The 17,077-nt window shown below is 49.1% G+C and overlaps 1 protein-coding gene across 24 annotated transcripts in view; it reads right to left on the bottom strand.

Moving 5' to 3' along the window:
• The window catches only part of KCNQ2 (potassium voltage-gated channel subfamily Q member 2), a 73,498-nt gene extending 66,408 nt beyond the window's left edge, over positions 1-7,090 (bottom strand). For 10 of the 24 annotated variants that reach the window (XM_065032317.1, XM_065032323.1, XM_065032314.1 and 7 more), the window contains exon 1: positions 6,655-7,083. In XM_065032317.1, coding sequence (XP_064888389.1) covers positions 6,655-6,950 — 296 coding nt within the window. In that variant the 5' untranslated portion in view covers positions 6,951-7,083. Of the gene's footprint in view, positions 1-6,654 lie in introns of all 24 variants that reach the window. The other 14 variants (XM_065032313.1, XM_065032316.1, XM_065032315.1 and 11 more) reach the window with 5 other exon arrangements.
• Between the last annotated feature and the right edge of the window lie 9,987 nt (positions 7,091-17,077).

Below are 17,077 nucleotides of genomic sequence, written 5' to 3'. Positions count from 1 at the left end.
CCCAGCCCAAGCAGGGACAGTTGTTTCCTCTGATCTTGCCTGCTTTCATGGGGTTTTTTTGCCCTGTCTCACCTTCCCATTAAAAAAGAAGGATCTCTGAATTAAGACTGACCCCTGGGTACACCCCTCCAAGAGCCTAAACACACCTGTAGCTGGTTATGAACCATAATCAGCATGAATAAGACTTGATTCTCTTTTGATTTCCCCTGGGTCTTGGGTTGCAGGTCTGCAAAACTTGATCCAGGTTTGCCATAAAAGTTCCTTTCTCCAAACTGCTTCTCAGACACAGCTGAGTAAATGTGGATCCCAGATCTTGGTCATCCCAGCTCAATGTGGATCAGCCCCATCTCTCACCTTGACCTCACAGGGTGTCCAGAGAGTAGTTCCAGCTCTGAACATCTGCCTTCTGTCCTCCTCTGGACTCATCCCACCCAGCTTTCACCCCAGGCATTGAGGGGAATTTGAGTTCCAGGAGTCCCAGTGGTCCTGATGCAACTTTAAGTTGCCTCCCTACAGCAGCAAGAGTGAGAGGTGAGAAGATCTTGCCAGTCTTCTGCTCCCCACACCTTGGAAAGGCTGCCCTTTGACATCAAATCCACTCTAAGTCACCAGTTAGATGCTTACAGACACCAAAGCTTTCCACACATCTGAAAAAGCACATTAAGAGGCTGGAGTGATACTAAAGACAGATCAGAGATCTGGAGGAATGCTTCAGTTTGCCCCATTTATTGGCAGTTTGACAGCCAAGATGCCCCAAGGCTGTAATAAAGCAGCTCTTGCCATCCCAGCCAGTGACTCGTGCAAGATACTCTGCACCAACCAACACTATGTAATTAGTTCAGTGCTTTTAGAGCAAATGCACATGACCCCCCCTCAAAAAAAAAAACATCTTCCATGTGAGTGTCATAGTAGGCCACATTCACAGTTTACCCAGGATAAGAGCAGGAGCTGAGGTCACCCACAGCTTCAGTGAAATGACCAAGTATCTCACAACTAGTTCTTACTGGAGAAAAATGACATTTTTCTTTCAATCTGGGTAGAGGGGCTCATTCGTCAAGGGCCCGCATTTAAATACCTGCTCTTGCAGTCCTGGTGGGGCCATCCCAGAAAAAGGGACTGGCATGTCCCTGCCACCACAATTTCAACAGGAATCTGTCCCTCAGGAACTAAGAAAACAACTGAGCATTCAGGCCACCTTAAAAGGGACTATGCAGCACTAAGTGTTTGCCAGAAGTGGCCCAGAAGCCAAATACCAATCTTAGGTGCTTTTTTATGCTGGTAAGCCCCACTGATGCCAAACAGACTGGCAAACAAAATCACCAAACAAATCAGTGTCTCACTGTGCTAATGTCCTCTCCCTCTCTGCAATGAAAAACGAAACAAACAAACAAAACCCCCTGATGTTTGCTAACTGCATCTCTTAAATCAATGCCTATCTCCCCTCCAGTACAGGATTTGGGGTTTGCTTTTGGAGTTATTGCCTCTTACAATAAATCAAGCCATAGCAAGACTCATCTAGTTGAGGTGTGTTGCAGCACAGAAAGGAGGTCACCCGGAGGATCGGCTTGTTTTTCAGTTCCTTAATGTCAGTGTGGGGTGAATGTGACGGCTGGAACGTGACACATTAAAGCGACTGAAATCAGGTTGCTCCCACCAAGCTCTGACTAAGCAGCTGGAAAGAAGCTCATGAGGCATCACAGCAAGAGGGTCTCCCTGGTCCCAAGGACAGACAACTGTGCAGCTGAACGGCATCACCACCAGAGATCCAAGCCCAGCAGTTCCATTAATGCAGCACCTATGGGAGATCTGTATCAGCCCCTTCATCCCATGGACTCACTAGGACACGGGGAGGAGAATCCAGGAGGTCCCTGCGTGTCACCTGTGATGGGCTGAGTTTGGTGGCATCATCCCTGCCTGTAATATCCCTGCTGTGGGTGAGGGCTGGACATGAACAACCAACCCTCAGTGCTTGAGGATGGATAAATGAGAGCATCAAACTAAATTTGCCCCTAATAAAATGCCATAAAGCAAGTATGAAAAAATGTAAGTGAAAAACAAAACAACTGCCTAAAAACCCAACCCAGGCAGCAGAAAAATGGTTGGGCGCTCCTAGAGCCACTCAATCCGATGCAAAAATATTATCTTGGAATGGATCTATATGAAATAACCATGTTTTCTTCAATCCCTGAGGAGCAGGAGCCATGAAAGAGGCCACCTCTGCACTGAGAAACCCTAGGTCCTCAGGGAAGTAATTGCACCAAGTCTCCATCCTCCTGACGGCCAGATGAGGTGATGCCAGGATGCGGGCAGCATGGAGAGGAGACTTTCTGGAGAGAGAAGTGGCTTTTGGTTGGGTTAAAAGGGAAGAAAAAACGGGATGAGGATGGCACAAGGAAATTTTAATAGAATTAGACAGGGAGGAAATGTTCTTCCTTACTATAATTTGAGTCCATGCACTTGCTTAATTAACTGAATACATGGTGCACCGTATGCGGATAAAAAAGTGCATCCAAACCTATTTTTAACGCAGTTAAAAAGACGCATTAAGGTTGTAAATTCAAAGCAGGAAATGCAAGAATTACGTTGGCCCTGGGGACACAGCTTTAAAACTGTCGGAACACAGGCTGTTTTCTTGTTACTGCCCCAAATCCAGCTCCCCATACCTTCATTTTGGTGACCAAACACAAGCAGTGCAGCCAGGGGATCAGCAGATGTGTCTCCAGACACACTGGGCTATGGAGATGCCCAGTGCAAGTACCTTGCTTAGGCTGGCACAGAATACAGTGATCCCTCCTGAAATCAGATGGCAGGCAGGGACAAAAGTCACTTTCAAGTATCACAGCCCTTCAAACTCAGCACAGGACAGGTTACAACAACCAAGGTAAAAAAAGTAAAAAGAAAAAAAGAAATTAAATTTTTCAAAGAAACAAAATGGAAACATTGTAGAGGCAAAACGCCTCCCTGTGTAAAGAACCCTGTTGCATTCCTCAAAAAGCCTGGCCTGATAATTAGGCAGGGCTCAACTTTTCAAGTTTCAGCTCAACCTTGAACACAGCGGGGCCATGTGCTGCATTGATAAGGCTCTGTCAAAAAAAAAAAGGGAAATTAAAGATGCCAAGTGAAATACTGGGAGAAGATGAGAGAGAAGGGAGGCTCAGACCTTTGGGAGCCTGAGTCCAACTCCAGCCTTGCTCAAAAATGGGACCTGTCAGGCTCAGTTGTCCATGGGGCTGTGCAAAATACATATATTATATATAATCTGTATACACACACAGCTACCATGAGCAGGTCATACAGTTGTGCCAGTGTAGGAAGAGCTATTAAGTGTAAAAATGAATCACAACACAGATACAAAATAGTGCTTTTGCTCACAGAGGTAATAGTGCTTTTTTTACAGAGGCAACATCTGAGATGAAACCACATTAATGAGTTTGGGGCTGGGAGCTGCTCTGAATTTCCCTGGTTTCCTATGCATGAAATGGTGCAAAGGGGAATAAGTAATGACAGGAAGAAGAGGTGGGGAAAAGAATCAGATGGATTGGATCTAGGATGCAACACTGGAAATAAATGCAGCTTGCAAGGGCTTCTCAAAGCAGCACATTAATCACCTAGTGCAATACCAGCCTTGGAGATGGGCCTCTGCAGACAGACATTTATCAGTGGTATTTACACAGAGGCACCTCTCAAATTTATTAAAATTTAAAATTTATTAATGTCCATGCTGGAAGAGTCTCTATATTAACAGTTCGTGCCTTGGCATTCGGGTGCAGGGAGGCTGCCTGAGCAGCACAGCAGCTCCACACCCAGAAATGCAGTGGGGCCCATCAGCAACAAAACAAGATAAAAAAAACCCACCCACCCACCCCCTTGCAGGGTCACATACTCATCCACAGGGCAAATAGTTCACAGATCTTCATGCAAGAAAGTCCTTGTGAGTAGCAGGAGCAGGGAAATGGTGCTGGCAGGTGGGGTCAGGCAGCAGGACAGGGCTGCTCCATCCAGCCATCCTCAGGACTCCCCTCCTGCCGTGTGAAGGCTAAAGGTGCTTTTGTGCTCAAGACTTTTGGCACAAAATGGGGTTTTGGGAGGGAGAAGACAGTGTGACCCCAATAGCACGGGGAGGGCGCTGCACCACACATACAAACTTTATGACCTTGAGCCAGTCTCTTCTTCCTGCCATATCTTTGGGAAAAAAAAAAGGCACTAAGCCTTTTCTCTGTCCTGTCTGTCTGGATTAGGGAGTTCTAGGTGCAGAAACCCAGGAAATGCCGTCCCTGCCCCACTCATATACATGCAGAGCTGGCACAGAGCAGTAACCATTGCACGGGCTGATGCTGGTAACTTTGTATAATGCTTACCACATCCTTCAGCACTTTAAATAATAAATTTATAGACCCCTAAGGCTAAACCATTCATACACATAGCTCAGAAGACTGGAATCCATGTAACTTCCTGAAACATAGTTAAAAATTAATTGTATCACTGATGGTTCACAGACATGGGTGCAATTACCACTTCAGCCCTGAATTCAGCCTCCTTTTCCCAATGGGTCCATGGGTGGGGGTCAGAGGATGGTTTTATGGTGGTTATATCTCCCAGCTGCGTGGGTATCACCCCCAAGGTGAGCCAGGGACAGTACCCAGTTCCCAGCACATCCCAGGCCAGCATTTTCTAATAGGAGTGCACAGCTCCATGAGGTGTCACAGAAGGGACAGGTGGAGTCATGAGCCCAGGAGAAACACAGCTGCTTGGGATGGGGGAAGGAGGCAGCTGCACAGTGAGAACCAAGGGGACCCTGGCCTGACATCAGGGACAGGGCGGTCACGGGAAAGGGAGCCCCGGCAGCAGGTCAGTTTGGGATGTCCCCACTCCTGGATTACTGGTTGCCCAAGCAAATGCTACACAGAGAGCCAGAAGTTAAAACAGAGCCAAAGATGTTTATAAAGCCCTCAAAGTGAGGGCCACCCTTGCCTCTTACCACTTGGCTTTCAGCCCTTTCCACTTCTGTCATTGTCACCCCAACAACCCCAGGATGGTGTCTCTACTACATCTAATAGCATGTTGCACACAACATCCTCCCCATCCTCAGTGCACGCACAAGCACTCAGCTCACAGTGTGAACACTCGGCTACTTCACACGATTGTAGAAGATTTTGTGAAACAAGCTGCCTGCAAGTCCAGAGAACAGCCCTGAGCATGGAGGATGCTCACGGGTCCCAGTGCTGGACATCACACTGCTCCTCATAGCTGCAGCTGAGCTCCAGTGATGCTGCCTCTTCTTCTCTCCCCTGTTCCTTGGAAGGAGAGCCCCTTGCAAGGACCCTAACACGTTGCAGTGCCCAGCAAAGCTCCCCCTTCCACCCAGCCAGCGTTTCACCCACAGGACTCACCAACACCTCCCTGGGAGGCCTCAATGTACAAAATGGCTGAGGACCAGAAAGCATAACCCAACATCTTAGCTGAGAAGAGCGTAACAGCAAAATGACGAGGGAAATAAAAAAAGATTCCAGCATCCCCACTCCCCCCCCCCCCAAAAATCTTCTTGCTGAGGCTGACACAGGCCCTAGCCATGATGAAAAACATGCAAACAAAAAAAACCCCATCAGCACCAAGGGAACAAGCACTCAAGCCTGAGCCCAGGCCTGCAGAAGAGCCCGGTGGGACTGTGGAAAGTCCCAGAGGGAAGGGAGTTGCAGTAACACAGCAATTTATCTTGACCCTCCCCTTGCCATCCTCTAAACAATGGGAAGTCATCTGCTCTCCCTCTGCAGCAATGCCTTCAGATGTGGGCATCTTTCTGCCAGACTGCGGGTCAGATGTGGCCATTTCTGGCTAAGAAAAACTGGGTGGCAGAGGGGAAATGTGCACCCTGGGACTGCTCCTTTGTTTACCGCTCCATCGCTGTGCAGCCAGGAAGACCCAGACACTGATTAGCATTCCTTTCTAGACACATCTTTAATTCAGTGGCTTCCCATAAGGGGATAAGAAATATCACCAGAACCCAGTGCAGAGCCACAAAACCAACCCTGGCCCCAAACCCTTCGCAAGCCACCTAGCAGCCAAAGATGGGGCCAGAGGAGAAGGAGCGCTGAGGGGTGGGAGGAGGAAAGACACTGCCTGAGCAGAGCTTTTTTGTTCCTCTGCTCACAGCATTGCTATGGTGATTTCAAGCAAGACGGAGGAGCAGTCCCTACCCATCACTCCCGCTGCTCCAGCCCCCTGCACCCACCGCATGAGCAGCCCCTTCCCCCGCAAGCAAGAGCGGGCAGGGAGGGGGGACAGGGGGCCGGTGCATTGCACCTCCCTGGGGGAGCCACCCCCCAGCTCTGCAGGAGCAGCTTCTCTCGCCAATCCCCCCGGATTCCCTTACCCACCGCCCCCCATCCCCGCGTGGTTTGCCCGAGCACCGGCTGGGCCAGCGATGCAGCGGCGACCCGGCTGCTCCCGGGGCTGGGGAGGGACTCAGCCTCCGCTGGTCCCCAGCATCCAACCCTCTGGGGCTTCCCAACCAACCCTGGTACCCGCTCTGCAGCTGGAGCGTCCTTCCCCTCCGGCACGCATTTTGGGAGCTGGGATGGGGGGCGAAAGGGGGTAGATCCGGCCCGGATTGGGGGGTCTCTCCCGTCGGGTTTGCCTCCCAACCCTTTTACTCACACGTATGCGTGGTAAATGAAAGCCCAGCCCCGCGGTCTCTCCAGTACATTGTAGAGGAAATTCTGCAGCTTGCGGTAAAATGCATTCCTTTTGGGGGGTTTCCCGCTGCCGGACACCCCGGAGCGGGGTTTGCTGAGGATGCTGCCCCGCTTGCTGCTCTCGGAGCCGGCGATCAGGAGCGCCCCGTCCCGGCTGGAGTCCGGGGCTCCCGGGTCCAGCCCCACGAAGCCCACCTTGAGCTTCTTCTCAGCGGCGGGACCCGGGTAAACGCCTCCGTTGCGGGATTTCTGCACCATGGTGGCGGCCCGGGGAGGGTGGCGGTGGCGGGGCCGGGGGCGGCGGGGGCTCCGCCCGCGCTCCCCGCCGCTGCTCCGCGCCCGGCGCAGGAGAAGCCGCAGGAACCGGCTGCAATCTGCTCCGGCAGCACCGCCCCGGCCGCCACCGCCCGCCCCCTTAACCCTCTGCCTCCCCCTCCGGCAGCAGGCTCTCGCACTGCCCCCAGCCCGAAAAACCCGGGTTTGCCATCCTCCAACCAAGACAAAAACAGGCTCTGGCCTCTTCTCCAGAAAAATCAGGATCTGGCACCATCGCCCAAAAGGAAGGCTTCAGTATCCGCCCTAAGCAGACTCTGTCATCACCTCCTAAAATCAAGGTCTGGCATCGTCCCCTTGTCTCCAAGTCAGGTACAGCTTTTCCTTCCAAAACCAGGCTCTGGCTCTTTAGGACCCAAGGGAATGGCAGGAAGATGTGCCAGTGGAGGTTTAGGTTGGACATTAGGAAAACATTTTTCACCCAGAGGGTGCTGGACACTGGAACAGGCTCTGCTTGGAGCTGTCATGGCCCCAAGCCTGACAGTGTTCAAGAAGAGACTGGACAACATCCTCAGACATATGGTGTGAACTGTGGGGTTGTCCTGTGCAGGGACAGTAGCTGGACTCAATTATCCTTGTGGGTCCCTCCCAACTCAGGACTCATTGTCTGATTCTATTCCACCTCCCCCCACCCCCAAACCACCACAGTGGGCTCCTTCTGCGATGGCCCCACAGGAAGGGCAGGGTGACAGCCTGCACAGGGTTGCCCATCCCCAACATGCTCCCACATGCAGTGGGTGCAGACAGTGCCACAGGGTCACAGGAAGGACTTAAGTTTGTACCCCATCTCCACATGCCACCAGATCAGCTTAACCTCACCACAAATCCCCTTGTACAAAGACATTCCCTTTGCCATTCTTCCCCAAGGTCCAAACTGCCCTCTTAAGGTTTGGAAGCCCAAATTCAGCTTAATGTCATGCACTGAAACTCCACCACGATGTTGTCACCAAGGTGGACACAGATCAAGCTCCAAGCATAGGAAATCCATCTCCAGATGTGCTGACCCAAATCAGCTCATTAACATGCCCTATTGGTTATGGTCCAGCATTACCATTTTGTAATTAAACAATGCTTCAGGACAAGGGGGTTTGTATGTAAATAAAGTTGCAATGTCAAATCAGCTGCCTCTTTCATAATAAAGTACCTTGTCACAAGGGCGTTATTAGGAAAGCAGTAAAATGGTTGCCCAGAGTTCCATGGGGTGCAGGAACCAGACAAGGCTGTGTTTCAGTTCCCGCTCTTATGAGGGGCAGCAATTGGAAAACCCATCCTGCCACTCTGTATTATTGATAGGCTTTTCCTGAATTTCCTATTTAAGTTAGAAAAATCAACATGACCTTTGGGAGATGATCTCCCAAATCCTGGCCTTTTGTTCCTTTCCTTATGACTCAGGAGAATCCCAGCAACAACTAATGGACAAGAGGAGCACTGAGACTAAAACTGCTGCCGCTTACTCTCCAAATCCTACTATGTATGTTAGAAGAAGAGCCAGCGTGGAACAGCCCTACATTTTTATGAACAGCAAGTTTCCTGTGACCCATATTCTCTCCAATGCATGGCTGAAAGAGAAGCCATCTCTGCAAAGCAGGCAGAAAACTAAAGCTGGGTTAAATAGCAGAAAAACAGATCTGCAAGTATGTCAGTGAATAAATTAATCAATTCAGTGAGGGGCCATTCTATTCATTATTTGTGAACACTTTTAAGATCATTAGTGTTCTTTAATAGGGCAGCCAATTACAAATGTGCCTGGCACTAATATACAAAGTGCATTATTATAGACCCAGCAATGCAGTCCAAAAGCAGGAAATATCCCCCTTCACAAAAAGGCCAACAACAAACAGAGGAAGCAATTTTCAATTAACAAATTCAAGATTACTAATAGTCTGTGAGCCCTCAAGAAGAATCTAAATTCATCACATTCCTCTTTGCCTAATTAGTTGGTCATTTGCAGTGTCACGCTGCAGCACAGCTTTGGGTATGGTGTATCTCCCAGACCATGAAAAACCAGGAGGAGGTCAAGGGCAGGGACGGGGTTTCATCCTCCCCAAGCCACGGATAGGCTGAGGAAAGACATGATGCAGTTGTAAAAGCTGTCCCAGCTTGTTGCTTCACTTGGGAGGTAATAAAGTTGCGATGTCCTGCCATAGAATCTGCTTCAGGTGATTTCAAACACAAAGTAGTTTGTTTTCCTTCTCCTGCTGGGGGCAGAAGAAGAGGCACAGCCACCAGCACTGTGCGAATTGATGAGGTATATAAAAGCAGTAGTGGGAAGGTACTTTTATCTGATCCAAGGACATTATGTCTCCACAAACATACAGAATTACTGAGTCAGTTCTTTGCTTTCAACACTACTGATGGCTTTAAAATACAAATACCATGGCAGATCGCTTAGACCCTGAAGGTAAGATGAAATCTATCAAGCCATGTTAAGATACAGAAAGTCCATGCTCTGTCCCCTGGCAGTTTTTGAGACATAGTAAGAAACGACTGGTGTGAAAAATGTAGAATGACTCCAGGGATATATTAATATTTCTGTTTGAAACACTGAACCAGAGCTCTTTCTCCATGAACTGTGCTGCCCATGGCCTGGGGTTTGGCATTCCCAGCTTTCTTCCAGAGCTGTTTTCAAGACCTAAAGCAGATGGCTCCCTTGTACAGGAGGATACACCATCTGAGCAAAACCAACCTGCCAACAGTAAAGGCATGAACAGCTCGGTCTTTGTGCACCCAGTGTCTACTCATCCGTCCTCTACTTCAGCTGCCCCTCACAACCCCATCCTCCCATCGGAGCAGCAAACAGCCCCCAGGAACCCACATTTATTCATTACGTACCTGTCTTCACTTCTCAGCTAACAGGAACCCATCCTATCATGTGCCAAACCATTTTTGGTTTTGAAACCAGGAGCCCTAACCCAAGAGAGTTTGGTTCGTACAAGTAATTCAGCCTGGATGGTGATGCTTCTCCAGCATTAAGATTTGAGCCCATGGGGGAAAATATTGTAAAAAAGAAATGATTGTGCATAAACAGAAATCTGCACATTACCAGAGGAGAACAAGGATATGAGATATGTGCTTCTGGCTAGAACATAAGGCAATACTGAGCAAAGGTTTCATCATTTGGGGCAGGGAGATTTGGGCACAGCTGCAGTAAATGTGCAGGGCAGTGAGGGCAGCGTTTGGATGAGTGCATGGTAAATTAAAGAGAGCTTGCTTATCACCACTGTTATTAGAGCCATAAGAAAATGAGGCTTTGCTGGAAATCAGAAATTGGCTAAACAAGCTTCAGTTAGACTGAAGACCCATGCCCGGTTTATAGGACCAAGGGATTAAACGCTCATTATCAATCCAGAGTTGCTAAGTACACCGTGTTAATGGCAGGTGTGGCAGCATCATCCCACTGATCTCAAAATCAGTGGGAAGGACACAAGAGCAAAAGGATTTCAAATCAGGCATTGGGCAAAGAGTAAAGGCCTTTCTGGCACTCACTTTCAAACATAGTGTCACCACTGACTTTTTTTTTACCACTCTAAAATGAAGACACATCAGATGGTTTTCCAGTTTCGATCAAACCTGACAGCCTCAAGGCTAATTAAATTTGTGTCAATTTCCACGAAAATAAGAAACCTAGAGAGAGGCAGAGGCATCCTAATGCTTCCTCCTTCCCCCTCTGAGGGGAATCCTGAAGGGTGATCTCATCTTTATCAGACACCAGAACAGAACACCCCTCCTCCCAGCCACTAAAGTGCTTCAATCAGAATTTGCATCTAACACACTGATAAAAAGCCAGACTTCCTTCCTTCTGGCACTGACAGAGCTACTTATTTTGTGTTATGTATTTACCAGATGCAAAATTTCTGTGCCATCACCCATCTTTATGTCCTGTTCTTAGACAGCACCTACCTCATTGGAGGCTGCTCCAGCAAAACCCAGGACAAGACATGCTATGTGAGATTGGCTTGAGCTGCCATTGGAAGCATCTGAATACATGAACAGAAATGCCCACAAGTTGCACTGAAGTAACCAGGAAGGGAGGTGCATGCTCTGCTTTCTCAAACAGGAAGATGACATTTCTCCTTTCTGAGGGTGATTAAAATTGCTGACGTCTAAGTATTCACTTTGGCTTTGTAGGTCTAGCTGTAAAGAAAACCAGTTACCAGAAGGAACAGCTACTTGACTGGGCACATGGAAGGAAAAGCAATGACAAAAGGCAAAGTCAGGGTGAAGTCTGTTGAATTAAACTGGGTTACCCTTGATAGCATCCATAAGGCCAATAACAAGCCCCTTGGTCCCACGTGGACCAGCATCCACCCCATTTCCCCTGGCTCCTCATGGCCACCTTGCTTCTGCCCTGCTTCTCCAGGTGAATTCCCCATCAACCAGGTCTCCTTCCACATCTCCACTCTGCTTCCTTCTTTACCCTCCAGCTCTAGCTCTTGCCCTTCGAGACCACACACAATTCCCATTCTTCATTTTTATTGTTACCTTGAAGGTATTTTTAGCCTTTGACCATGTTGCCATGTACCAAAGCCACACAACTCAAATTGCTGCCACCTCCATACTCTTAGATATCATTCCCCAAGACAAGGTTGCTTCAGGACCTCCCTAAGCTCCTTGGGGAAGACCCCCCTCCCCCTCCATCAGCAACCTCCTCCAGTTTCCCCAAACCAGTGCTTTGCTCTTCACAACATACAGCTTTATAGCAATAAAACTAACCTGGTTTTGCACAGGAGCTCTTCCAGCCTTGTCAGGTCTCAGGAGCTTGGGATCCAGCTCAGGGTTGTCTCTGTTCCTAGCAAAGGACCTCCCAGGACTGGAACTGCATCCCCACTGGGACCCAGTCCCACAAAGCCTATTAGGTGCTTTGTTCCCATTGAAGCACCTGCCACCCACCAACTTCAAAGCTGAATTAAAACCCACATGAACATTTAGGGACTGGAGGCTGGCATCAAAAAGAAAAAACCCAGACTGAAAGAGGTAAAAACTCCAACACATCTCATCTGAGAAACAAGCAGGAGCACACTGCATTGCTGAGCTTTTTTCTACTGAAAGAGAAAGGGGGTGAGGCCAATTAAAATAAATAGGCTCCAAATGGTCCCAGGTGTTCTGAGTTAGGAGGGGAAGAACCTTCCAGATTTGGGCTCCAGCCCACCTGGGGAGGGTGCAGTGTGTGGGGAGTAGGATGGGAGATGCTGTTTTAGGGGCTGGGGATTCCTGCTCTGTTGGGCTGTCACAGCACTTTTCTTCTGAAATGTCAACGTGTGCAGGTTTGGCAAGCAACACCACCAAACCCAATCACTAAAGTACTGAAAAGGTTTAAAGGTAATTATTTTATCATTTCATTAGTGAAAGAGATTAAAAAAAAAAAAGCAAAAACAAAAACCAAACAACCCCCCCCCCAAAAAAAAACACACACAAAAAAAAAAAAAAAAACCACAAACAAAAAAATCCCTTCCAAATATAAAAATCTGCTTTCCATTTTTTTTTCTTTTCAAAAAATGTTGAAGACAGAAAATTAGTTTCTGGGTTTAATTAGGAGTGTGGCTTTTGACACATCTTGTGGGTTAAAAAATGCAAGTATTCTGTTGGGAAACTGCCAGGCAGACCTGGCTGTCCCTGTGGTCCTGTCTCTGTCACAGCACACAACGTGTCATACACAAAGAAAAAACTCCTGAAGTAACTAAACTCATAGTTTCTCCGCACCATGGGCTTTGCTGCAGGCCTGCTTCAGTCTTTCAGCCTGGACATGTGCAAAATGAGAGAACATGAAGGGACAAGGGTTTATGATTTATTCATCTTCAACCTGAGGTCCTAAGGAAAGCTGGTGTGTGTGCATCTGCCTCTCATTTCCTTCCTTTAATAACTGCAGAGCTTATGGGCAAATTTTATCTCAGTTCCTTAGAGGTAGGGGGAGGACAACTCAGATTGCTACAAGTGAAAATATGTGATAAGAGGGAGGACAAAACCCCTGAAATCTCCGCACTGAGGGAGATAGTGGTGCATGTACACAACCATATGGGACATCAGAGAACCCACCTATGACTTTTCAAAACACAAATCCATGGGAAGCTGGATCTCCCCGTGGTTCTGCTGCTCATTAAACTGTTTTTTTTATGGGCTGCTTTGGCCTCTGCCAAACATCTCGGTGCCCAGGTATTCAACAAGGCAGGCAGGACCAAGCTGGAGGGGAAGGCTCCTCCAGGCAAAGCTGATGCTGCGTCTGCAGGATGACAATTCCTCATTTCCAGCCTTATTTTCATGCAGCCCTTGTTTTGTTCTTGCAATTTTGTCTTGTGCGCAGAGGTCCAAAGGATGTTCCCGTCCTCTGGGTATCCGGACGCTCTGGCCTTGCCTGCAAAACATCTCCTTCAGCATCTCTGTGTCCTCTCCTGCGTGCACAGACAGCGGGCAGAGTTGGGGCGGGCAGTTTGAGGAATGAGCTGTGTTGGGAGCCTGACAGCAAGCTGTCTGCTGCAACGGCTCAGCTGCCAGGGCCACCCTGCAAGGGGGATGTCACCTCCACCCCTCCCTGTCCCCCCTTCTCCTGTGCATTTCCTGTGGTCCCCATGGAGATCTACGGCCAGAGACGTCTTAGAATCAGAGATTCATAGAATCATTTTGGTTGGAAGAGACACTCAAAATTATCACGTCCAACTGTTCCTCCACCTCTGGCACTACCCCATGTCCCTGAGAACCTCACCTCCATGTCTGTTCAACCCTCCAGGGATGGTGACTCCACCACTGCCCTGGGCAGCCTGTTCCAATGCCTGACAGCCGTTTCCAAGAAGAAATTGTTCCCATGATCCAACCTCAGCCTCTCCTGGCGCAACTTGAGGCTGCTTCTTTTTGCCCCTGTCTCCCCTCAGCTCCTGTTCTCCAGGCTGAACCTCCCAGGTCCCTCAGCCACTCCCATCACACTTGTGCTCCAGCCCCTCCACCAGCTTCCTGAGCTGGCACCAAACGTATTGAGCTGCTGCCACCCGCTTCCCTCGCAGCAATTGCTCTAATGGGAACCGCTCAGAGCATCCAAGATGCTGGTGCAGCTCCATTAATCACAGCCGCCTGCTGCCTGGCATGAGCTGCCCTCACTCATCACCACGGTCCTTCAGGTTGGTGCTGGAGGAGAATTCCTCGCTGTGTCCTTGGAGCTGGCGCACATCGGAGAGGATCTTCCCATTGCGCTGATGTGTGAGCAGATGCTGGCACAGGCTCTGCATCCCCCTGTATTCCCACTCCACACCAAAACACTGACTCAGAAACCTGCAGCCTTTGCTGAGGAGCTGTTGTCAGACCCATCATGTCCCCAAATAAATTATATTTGGGGATCATCCTCCCCTCTTTCCCCTTCTTGCAGCCCCATCCCAAAGACTGGCTGCTTCCAGACTCATCACTCCTAAGTGCTGGGTGGGCAGGCACTTGCTGCAGCTGGCCAGGATTGTGAAAAAGCATTTAGCAGATATAAGGAATGAAAATAGTGCCAGACAAGGGGTGATTAGAAATCATTCAGACCAGGCAAAACCAGGCCATCCTAAATGTGCAGGCAGCCTGACACATGAAAGGAATGTTTGTGAACAGAGCTGAAATGAACTATTTGAGGATGCTGCAGTATCTGTACGTAGCTGTGGCTAAATGATACCCGAGCACTTGGAGACAGGAGGGGGTGTCTGTCTGGGATCTCAGCCCTGGGCTGTGCTACAGCTTGGGTTTCTACCTCAGATCAGCAATATTTCTGCATGGGATGAAAGCACAGGCCAAGAGGAGGATGGGGCATGATGCATTGCCCCAGCTAGAGCCACTGCTTTGTGCTACCCCGGATGAAAACACACCTCATGTTCACACTGAAAATGTGGATCTCAAATGGGGGGATGCAGAGGGAGGTGGTTAAAGGAAATGAGTAAAAACCTCCCAGGTTTAGTCCTTGACAGGTTATTAAATGCCAAACAGAGCGTAGCTTTGCAGGGTGAAACATGCTGCAATACTGCCCAAGGAAAAGGTGAGTGGCTGTGGTTGGGACACAGGCCCCAGGCAAAGACGTTGGTCAGTGATGAACTCACTCTCTGAGGTCATGTAATCATGGATTTCACACTGTATCTGCATCATTCCCACCTCTACTATAGGTGATTCAGCACCTCCATCAGCAGCAGCTGATAGCAGGACCCACCGGGGTGATGACCTCTGGTGGTGCTGGTGTTCAGGGGGCTGGAGTGCATTTAGGCTCCATGTCAGCCGTGACACTGGCTTCCAAGGTAGCAGAAACATGATGGAAGGTCAGGAGATCTCCTCTTGCTCTTCTCCTATAGCTGGGTGTATTTTCAAATGCTATTGAGATGCTCCAGATGTCATCATGGCTTTTGAGTCAAGAAGAGACGGGCAGGACCTCACTGCCTGCACGGGGCCAAGGTTCAGCAAACATACTGGAAGACTAGTGACAGATTAAGAGAGCAATGGGAAAGGAGCTGCCTTAACTGCCTTTCTCCTGCATCCAAGCTGCCACACCATGCTCCGTAGGGATGTGCCCGGGCAGACGAGTGGTTGCCGCTGATGCTTTAACTCGCCTCCAAGTGCAGAAGGGCTCAAATTAACCCAGCTCAGCATCTGCAGCCTGGATTCTACTTGCAGTCTTGCAAAAGCCTTATAAATCTTTTAGAGCAACCCAAAGTGCCTGCTGAGTCGGCCAATCAGCTCCAATGGATTAAGGAAACTTATTTTAAATTATTAACAGCACACAGCTGGGCACGAGGCCCGTGGGGTGGAGGTGGGAAAGGAGAAGTTACTAGTTCCTCAGTGGGTGCCACTAGCGCAGCCAGCACCGGGCTGGGGAGGATGGTCCCATCCATGAGGTCTTCCCTTCTCCATCAGGAAACCCCAACGAGGCACCAGGGCTATGGTGTTCATGGGGTGCGATTACATCTTGGAGATGATGTCCCTTTTGGAAACGGGATGCTGGTCCACATCCAGCCCTCCCTGCACCTCCCTCTCCTTCTCTTGTCTTCCAGACCCTTTGGTTTCTCAAACACCCTCTTGAAGAGCTGATCAGCTGCTCTATAGAAGAATCATCCTGGATATTCTTTGACTTTCCTGACACCTCTAGTAATTTTCCCTCCATGAGCTTTAAATTTCAGGTAATATAATCACATTTGCAAACTCTGGTCTCCAAAGAAACACTAATAAGCATTTTGCAGCTGCTGAGGCTGTACCCTTCGCTTTGGCATGGACTTGCTGCCTGCCATGGCCAGGCTTTGTGGAGGTGGGACACAGGGCTAGATTTCTTCTCCTTGGCAGCTGCACCAGAAGGACTTCGTCCCTCTTTCCACGAGATGGCATCGCTGAGACTGCTATGGAGGGGAAACATCACTGCGGTATCTGCAGGGAGGACAGTGATGAAAAATGCCTAAAAAAACCAAAAGTTACTAGGGAAAAAAATGCCTCTCAGTTCTTGGTTGTGAGGCCTCAGCACCCCTGGCCATGGTGGGGAGGGATCAGAGGAGAAGTCGGGGATTTAAAATGCATCTCACCAGCACAGCCCTATATATCACCTGCCACGGGCCACACCACACCCACCTGCTTTCCCAGGGTGTTGATGGGTCTTGAATAGACTCGAGTTGGCTGCAAGGTTTGCCAAAAGCCATCTGTGACCCAGTTGAGGGTGATCTTGGGTTGGTTATATTTATGGTAGAAATCCAAAATGGGTCACCTACCCCAAACCAAGCATCATTCCCAGAGCCCTGCAGGGTCAGACCAGGGTTTGCACGTGGCAGGTCATGGACCCAATCCCAAAACTCAGATTCATGCTGAGTCTTCAAACCCAAGATTTCGGTGTAGGAATGTCATGGCTTCATTTGGTTTTGATTTGAGATCCCCAGAAATTCAGCATGTTTGGTTTTTCTTTTTTTTTTTTTTTTTGAACCTCATGCTTTGAAGTGGGTCTAAATTAGACCATTTCTGTTTATTCTGGCTCTCTACAGAGCCTGACACAAACCTCCTAAAATGGGGGATGCTGCAGCTGCAGACGTCTCACTTCAGGGCCTGTCTCTTCTTTTGGACCCTGCAGATTA

This window comes from Columba livia, chromosome 16 (genome assembly GCF_036013475.1).
Source record: "Columba livia isolate bColLiv1 breed racing homer chromosome 16, bColLiv1.pat.W.v2, whole genome shotgun sequence".
In the NCBI taxonomy this organism is placed as follows: Eukaryota; Metazoa; Chordata; class Aves; order Columbiformes; family Columbidae; genus Columba; species Columba livia.
Note: the sequence above shows the minus strand (reverse complement) of the source record. Positions and strands in the feature narration are given on the sequence as shown.